This window comes from Mytilus edulis, chromosome 13, assembly GCF_963676685.1.
Source record: "Mytilus edulis chromosome 13, xbMytEdul2.2, whole genome shotgun sequence".
Lineage (NCBI taxonomy): Eukaryota > Metazoa > Mollusca > Bivalvia > Mytilida > Mytilidae > Mytilus > Mytilus edulis.
In genome coordinates, this window is record NC_092356.1 from 69012424 (window position 1) to 69021714 (window position 9291).

The 9291-nt window shown below is 31.8% G+C and overlaps 1 protein-coding gene across 1 annotated transcript in view; it reads right to left on the bottom strand.

The window, feature by feature from the left end:
• Window positions 1–458: 458 nt before the first annotated feature.
• Window positions 459–9291, bottom strand: part of LOC139500979 (uncharacterized) — a 25535-nt gene continuing 16702 nt past the window's right edge. Inside the window, exons 2-7 of the mRNA XM_071289916.1 lie at window positions 7810–8084; window positions 6905–7337; window positions 5893–6060; window positions 5214–5312; window positions 1691–1782; window positions 459–1242 (exon numbers count right to left, since the gene is read on the bottom strand). Coding sequence (XP_071146017.1) covers window positions 1159–1242; window positions 1691–1782; window positions 5214–5312; window positions 5893–6060; window positions 6905–7337; window positions 7810–8084 — 1151 coding nt within the window. The 3' untranslated portion in view covers window positions 459–1158. The remainder of the gene's footprint in view (window positions 1243–1690; window positions 1783–5213; window positions 5313–5892; window positions 6061–6904; window positions 7338–7809; window positions 8085–9291) is intronic.

Genomic DNA, 9291 nt, shown 5'->3' on the forward strand with positions numbered 1-9291 from the left:
ATTAACAGTTAATTTTGTTTTTCATGTTTTGTATCCTTGATGTCTCCCATTATTATGAGGCCATGAACATCATGAAAATGATTGTTATATCTCTTTAAATAATTTATATGTATTTAAAGAAATTCAACGTTTTATCAGAGTTTTAAATGTTTTGTCATTGTTTTATTGTACGGCTTAAAAAAACAATAAGGTTTTGAGTGCAATTTATTCCACATGAATTTCTGGATATTTGCTCTTCTTGATGAATTATACCAATGAGGTAACCATTACCATTTGTTACCCAATTAAACAAACTAATACATAGAATACTTCATAAATGTTCGTCGATTCTCGTTTTAATATAAATTATACCCTTGGTTTTCCCGTTTGAATGGTTTTACATTTGGGGACTTTTATAGCTGGCTGCTCGGTGTGAGGCAAGGCTCCGTACGTTGACTTTATTATAAGGTTTACATTTACAAATTATGACTTAGATAAAGAGTTGTCTCATTAACAGTCATACCACATCGTCTTATATCTATAAACATTTTTCTTAGGAATTAGAGATTTGTTATAACCTGACTATATTTGTCAGCTAGTCGTTTTTAAAGTTTGAGATGGGTATTGTGAAAAGAGCATAAGTTGATAATTTATGTGTTTATATATAAATGTTCTTTTGTCCTATGACTATTGTGTTACACTTGAAACCCTGAAATCGTTCTTCTGTGTCCTGAAGTGTTTTATCTAGTGAGCAATCATTGTGGCGTTGAAAAGCTCTATAGTGTACACATGAATGTGTCCTGAATATATATCCCGTTTGAAATAATTTTGGAGTTTAAACTATATGAACAATATTTTATCATAAAGTGTTTTAGTCATTGAAGAATCGCAATGGCATTTAAACGCAGTACTCAATATTGTATCATTAATTGCTGTTTTCCGTGATAAATGACTGAAGCATTGACACTGAGTTCCTCATAATGTGTCTTTGATTCCGTGAATGATGACTGTGGTGCTGACACTCTGCTTCCTATAGTCTGTTTTGAAGTGCTGTATTCCATGATGTATAATCGAGGCATTATAACTGTTAACCCACTCCTTTGTCGTCCTGAAGTGTTTTATTCCGTGAGGAATAACTGTGGGTTTGAAACTCTGTATTACTGTGTCCTGAACAGATTATTACGTTAGGAATAAATGAGGCGTGGAAACTCTGTAGCCATTATTATGTCCTATCAGCCAGAAAGTCTTCATGTGACCCTTTCCCTGTAAACATAAAATTGTTTGCATAAAATACATGTTTGTGGGCTTGTAATGCTAAGTTTTTAGTTTGAATGTACGGCAGTTGTCTTTTTAGCGGTTTTTTATCTATGATTTTCTAGGTAAACATTAGACAGATTAGATTTCATTTTCTTTGGGTTTCCTCTGTCTCTTTGTTGAAATCTGTCTTTTTCTGTGGATGTCCAAGACACACGGTGTGAATGTAGTAAATATTAAATCAAAGAGTAGTCACAAAAACTAGCCACAAACAGTTATTTCATATGAATAAATGTATTTATCTTTAATTTCAATATATATTTTTGCATACAATGGAAACCGATATAAAAAAGTCCCTGATTAAACGAATGTGAACGTCTTAATGCGATATAAAAGTCAATAAATATAGGAAACTAACAATCTATGTAATTGTTTGACTGTAGCCAACACGTTATACCTTTATTGTCATGTCACCTCTTTCTCTAATGAGAAATTCCGGGTAAGCTTCTAAAGCTTTTTTTGTTGCAGACGATATCTGAATCATACCAGCTGAAAAATAACCAAGTTAAATTTTATATTTGTGATAATTAAAACAGTAATGCAGATATAGGGAAATTACAGTAAACGAGGGACGAAAGATACCAACGGGACAGTCAAACTCATAAATCTAAAGCAAACTGACAACGCCATGGCTAAAAATGAAAAAGACAAACAAACAACAGCACACATGACAAAACACAGAAAACTAAAGAATAAACAACACGATCCCCACCAAAAACTAGGGGTGATCTCAGGTGCTCTGGAAAGGGTAAGCAGATCCTGCTCCAAATGTGGCACCCGTCGTTTTGCTTATGTGATAACAAATCATATAGTAACTTTTGAAATATGTTCTTATAATGTTACTGCTGTTTTGTTGGCTTTGTTTTTTGTTTGACGGGGGCCACTGACTTTCTGTTTATTATAAATGAAACGACGGAAAGATTGCATTTTCTATATTATGTGTATAGTAATTGAGCTATTTTATAAATTGTGTATTTTTTCATAGATTTATATTTCACAATTTTTTGTCGGGCAAAATTACGTTTCTTATACACGTTGAAATAAGTCCTTATAGTTATTAAAGGTACCTGGCTGATAACTCAATACGCACGCGCTTGTTGTCTACATAAAAACTCACCAGTGACGCTCAGATCAAAATAGTTATAAAGGCATAAGAGTATAAAATTGAAGAGCATTGAGGACCCAAAATTCCAAAATGTTATCCAAAATACAATGTACGACTAAGGAAACAACTTATGTCTGGGATAAGAAAATCCTTAATATTTCGAGAAAATCTTAATTTTGTCAACAGAAAAGTTATAGATAATGACTACGTTATTGACATTCATGTCAACACCAAAGTGATAACTACTTGTCTGGTGATACCATCGGAGTCGAACCGTCCACCAGCAGTGGCATCGACCCAGTGGTGTAAATATTTATCAAAGCTACCAGGCCTATAATTTGATACGCCAGACGCGCGTTTCGTCTATATAAGAATCGTCAGTAACGCGCAAAAAAACTCTCTGTTTCAAGGAAAAATTGTCATGCTCACATCACAACGGATTCTTAATTTTTCTGTCATGCTGGTTGTTAAATTAACATAAGTTACATTTAAGATAACTGGAAAATCTGAGTAAGTTGAACAAGTTTGTTAATATTAAACGCTTGTGTTCAGACCTGATTACTACACATTCGTTTTTACTAATTATACTGCATAGACATCTACACATGGATTGTATAAATACACTAACACCTGTTTTTGTATTGTTATGAGTTACAATTTATGACTAAAATTAGGTAAGACCAATCGAAACAACATTTCATACAGAAATTTAACAATACTTTTAGATAGATGGATGATATATTGGCTCTAAATAATGACGACTTCAGTATGTATACTAAAGAAATTTATCCTGTTGAACTTACTTTAAATAAAGCTAAGGCTAACAAGACCCCTACCGTTTCCTCGATCTGGACGTTTATATCATTAACGGGAATCTTAATACAAAAATTTATGATAAAACAGATTATTTTTCATTTCCTATCGTTAATTATCAATTTTTCCTTGTCACCATCCTATGCTGTTTATATATCTCAGCTTGTACGCTCGTGTATGTAACAACGTTTTAGATTTTAGTGAGAGAAATGTATGTATTACTGACAAATTATAACACCAGGGTTGTCGATATCACAAACTAGTCAAAATATTTACTAAATTTTATCATCGGTATAAGGAAATAATTCGTAAATATAACTCAACATGCAAACATCTTATACGTTATGGTATTTCACATACAATCTTTTATGATAATATTCATTAGAAAGCACAAAAATGTCAGTATTCACATCAAACTTACAAAAGCTTTAAACAGAATTATTAAGAAGGGATATAGTTACGATACTGTTGTCAGGTCATTAAAGATTGCATATTTTGGCTTTAATATTGATTCATTTATAGGGTCTTTGCATCGGAACTAAACAAATTTATTTAAAAAAAAAACAACAGTTGTTGGTATGACACGGGTTATGTTCTTCTCGTATATGTTATTGTAGTATGATACTAAACCCTTAACGGGAGGGATTATGCATGATATTCATATGATGAAGGCATAATCTTTCAATCAGTTTAATTGAGGTCTGGAACTGGCATGTCAGTTAACTGCTAGTTGTCTGTTGTTATTTATGTATCATTGTAATTTTATTTATTTTCTTTTGTTACATCTTCTGACATCGGACTCGGACTTTTCGTGAACTGAATTTTAATGTGCTATTGGCTAGAGGTTCAGAAGGAAAGTTGATGTCTCATAAACATATTTAACCCCAACGCAATTTTGCGTCTATCCTAAGTTAGGAGACTCTGGCCTTTGTTAGTCTTGTATGATTTTTTTTTTGTTTCTTGTGTATAATTCGGATATTAATATGACGTCTATTGTCACTGTTCTAGTATACATATTTTGACGGGGCCAGCTGCAGGACACCCTCGGGTGCGGGAGTTTCTCGCTACATTTAAGACCCATGTGTGGTATTCGGCTGTTGTGTGCTCTATGGTCGGGTTGTTGTCGCTTTGACACATTTCCAATTTCCTTTCTCAATTTTAACAAACAAATACAATTTTGCCAATTACGGCGCAGTTATAAACAGAAAAATAACATTACAATTTTCTTATAAAATTGAAAAGTAGAATACCAATGGGTAAATAAGGTAAAGCAGTAGAGATTTGATTTACATGCTTAACATATAATATTGAAGTAAATGCAAAAAGTAATACGTATTTACAACAATATACAATATGAATCATTGTGTTCTCCTATAAATATCATTATCAATTAATGCAATCTAAGGTATAACTGTCGAACTTGTTTTTGCAAACTTTACCTTTTAATTTGAATTTTCATACAGTATTGTCCAAAATAGTATAGTATTTGTATGATCTTGTGAGTTCTAGTTTGCTCTTGTTTTGTATTGTTATTTCATTTTCACAAGAGGGTTTAGAGCTCACGCAAACAACAAACCATCCACATTTTTTATGTCCTAACAAAGGAGTCTGTAAATCAGCATTTGTCGTTTGTGACTGTTAGTTGTAACCCTTGTTAGTGAAATGCTCTGGTTTGAATCAAACCGTTGGGTTTTTGTTGTTGTTGTTTGATTCACATTTTGTCCCCACCTTTCTTTTATAGTGTTTTAAACGGTATTTATTTTGCTCATGTTGTCTAAACTATAATCGCTTTAATTCATGTTATGTTTACAAGTTGTATGGTATTCACATTGCAATCATACAACATCTCCTACTTTTTATATCATCGCAGTTGTGATTTTGCTATCTAATCAAATACATGGTTTGACTTATTGAGACTATTTTGATAGCTTTGTTTAAGTTATTAAAATATAACTATGTTTAGATCAAGGCAAACCATTTCATTAAATATCTTTATGCTCACGTTTCCCAGACGATTCCATTCTCGATGCTACATTTACAGTGTCACCAAACAAACAGTACCGAGGCATCTTAGTACCTACTACTCCAGCTACAACTGGACCTATAGACCAAGAAATATATATAAGAAAATATGATACGTGTGGTAATGAAATAATTTTCGGGAATGGAGTTTTCATTGAACATTCTTTAGACCATTATTCATGAGTTATTATCATTGCTTTATCAGTTTGCAATTATACTCTATTCTCGATTTTGACACACTCCATTATTCTCCTTTATCATGGTAACACTATCAAAGTCCGCGGTAATCATGTCAACTGTATCTTGAATGAAAGTTTACAGCACACTTGTACATTTGGTCACGTTTTGAAAAATAAAGTTGAGAATGGATATTATTATTATAATATTATCATTATCATTATTTTTATTATTATTATCATTATTATTATTATTATTATTATTATTATTATTATTATTATTATTATTATTATTATTATTATTATTATTATTATTATTATTATTATTATTATTATTATTATTATTATTATTATTATTATTATTATTATTATTATTATTATTATTATTATTATTATTATTATTATTATTATTACTATTATCATTTGAATTATTATCATCATTATTATAATTATAAATGTTATTATTATCATGATTATTATTACCTGAATTGATACCTATTCTCACTTTCCATTTTTCCTGTGGTAAATGAGGAACTGTAGCTTCACTGACTGTACTCATGATCTCTAAAGACATTGATGCCACTTCTGTTGCATGTCTTGTTCTGTTCTTTGCAGCTACTGGTAAGCCCGAGGCAACCATGTAGGCATCGCCTGGAACAAATCAGCTGTACTAGACATATGACGAAAGATAATCCGGAAATAAGTTAATAAGAGAACGTCATGATATTTCATGTCATACATCGGCTCTAAAACATCCTTAGGCACATTTTCAAAGTCTTTAACTAATTTAGCACAAGAAAAAATTCTGTAATAAGCTCGTGAAGATACAACAGAAACAAAAAAGGAAACCAGATAAACTATATTGTTTTAATGCAATTAGTTTAATTAGAACACAATGAATTTCCTAAATAGTAATAAGTAAACTGACAGACATAGACCTAGCAATTGACAACCTTAGTATATGTGCACAACAATGCGGAGAGAGTGTCTTAATTCAACTTGACGTGACTGCATGTTTACAATGTATATATTCAACACACACAAAATGGTGCCCCTTTGAAACATGAATATGTTCCACTAGATGTTAATAAACAAACACTTTTTTGTTTGAATTGTTTTACATTGTCTTATCGGGGCCTATTATAGCTGACTATGCGGTATGGACTTTGCTCATTGTTGAAGACCGTACGCTGACCTATAGTTGTTAATGTCTGTGTCACTTTGGTCTTTTGTGGATAGTTGTCTCATTGGCAATCATACCACTTCTTCTTTTTTATACTTATTGATTGATTTACTTATTTTGTCATTTGAAATATACAGTGTTTTCCTCTGATGTCTGAAAATTTATATCTGAAAACATTTTTAATAACTACAAATTAAGTTAAGGCAATTGGACATTATCGGTGTCATTGTGTGTGGCAATTTGAAGTTATAAATTCCTCAATTTACGCAGTTTTATAAATGTATTTCATTTAACATGTTTGTGTATACATACCTATAGTTTCCACTTTATAGACGTCGAAGGCCTCAAGTTTGGCGTCTATCATAATATATAATATGTTTAACATATAGATAACCTGCATCGGAGAACTTTTTGAACAAATGTCAGTGAAACCAACAATATCAGAAAAAAATACTGACACAGAATCATAATGCTCCGGAATTATCGCCATCTTTTTCATCATTCTCCTGGCTATGGATATAGGAAGCAGCTGATACAACAATTGTTCTGAACGTCTACGTTCCTTCTCAAGGTCATATGTTTTGTTTTTTAGTGAATTTGCAAATTGTTGAAGTTTGTTTGTGAGTCTGTATACGAGGATCACAGTTATCGGAAACAATAATATCGCACACACCATTTTTATTACATTTATAATTAGATTTGTTTTTAATGACGTGACGTAGTCTTCCAGCATTTCTATTATTTCCTGAAATAAAAAAGATCATTGTATATAAGCCTCCAATGTTACTTAACACGTAAGACTTATCATCGGCTTTGTTGTTACATGGACATTTACAACCTGACGGTGGAAACAGTTGGAGCAGGATATGTTTACACATCCAGGCATCCAGAGATTCTCCATGTTTGTTTGGGGTTTGTTTTGCTCAGTATTTTGTGTTTTTGTTGTGTTTTATATACCGCTGTTTGTCTTTTGATGTTTTTTTAGTGTTTCTAATAAAATTTTCAGGTTTTTTTTCGACTAACGATTTGTATATTCATTAGGTATATATCTTTCTTCTCTTTTTCAAGAAAAATTCATGGATATCTCTGAAAATACATGTAAATAAGTTCTTAAAGTCTTCATGTCTAGTTCCCCCTTTCATGATTTTTTTCTTTAAAAGTAATGTCTTTCATTATTAAGACACATAAAAACGCTGTCTTTCCATAATATTATCTACCTGCGATAAGATGTCTTGTATTTCTTTCAGCAAATCTATATAACTAGTGATGTTATTGAACCATGAGTTACTGGTTTCAACAGATCCATGAGTAGAATTATTAGCCAATATGTCTGACCTCATGATGTTAATAACTGATTCTAGTTCACTTGAGGTATAACGACTATTTATTTGTTGTTGTACTGTGGTAGAATATTGCATACTTCTTGCTAAATAGCTTGCACCAAGTGTTGCTTTTTCTTTATACCACAAAAGTTCTGGTAATACAACACTACCTGCAAATATTTTTTCTCTCAGTTAGTTATGATGTCTATACATAGCTAGAAGTGTCAAATAGTTATTTAAGAAAAAGTTTAAGCATATTTTTTTACATTCTATTTAATTTAACTTAATGGTATTAGATACCGGTCGGGTAATTTTAAAAGAAGTTTATTTTTACCAAATGCGTAAAGATACCTTTTGTACATACATCCTGATCATTCAGTGATCAAATGACATAGTATGGTACTCATTCCATAAAAAACTTCATATGTGCAAATCTGAGATACCAATAAGGTTAAATGTAAGAAAGATCATTTGTCAATATAGTATATCTAACAAGTGTTTCGCGGTTGATGCACTGTCCTATTGTATCCACCATGAGTCTTATGAAAACGTAATTTAATATATGACATTATCGCAATCTGTGATTCAATCGTCAAAGATGCGTGCAGATATGTTTTTGTACATATGTTCCGGTAAATGAAAAGAGAGAATAACAAATTCATGAACAATGTACAACATCCTCTAATTACGTTAGCATTGCTTTTAAAGGTCATTAGCTACGATGAGATAAAAACTATGATGAATATACTTTTAAACTCCAAATACTAGAAGACGTTTCAATTGGACGTAGATTCTTTCTGTTCAGATTTACATTTATGTTAATATCGGGTTATATGACCATTGACCAGTCTTTAGACACGCAATGTGGATGCACAGTCTAAGTACATGCGATGTGAATTGTTTAAAATTTTGTAATTTTGATTTAGAACTTTGAATATCCCTCTGGTATCTTTATGTTCATCAATGTCAACTCTGATGTTGGGAGTTCGAAATTTGCATATGGCTGGTGGCTTTGACTCCGACATTGATTGGCGAAGATTAGATGTTTTTATTCCATGTCGGAATTGGACTCCTGCTCTAGTCATAGAATACAATCAAGATTCATGAAAAGGAAGTCAAACAACAACTATCAATCAGTCTTATCTAACCATAGGGACCGGTCAGGTTTTATTCAATTTGAGATTTGAGGATTACGGATAGTTTTGATTTTTTCGAAAACTAAGGATTTTCTGATCCCAGGCATAGATTACCTTAGCCGTATTTGGCACAACTTTTTGGAATTTTGGATCCTCAATGCTCTTCAACTTTTTACTTGTTTGGCTTAATAAATATTTTGATATGAGCGTCACTGATGAGTCTTATGTAGACGAAACGCGC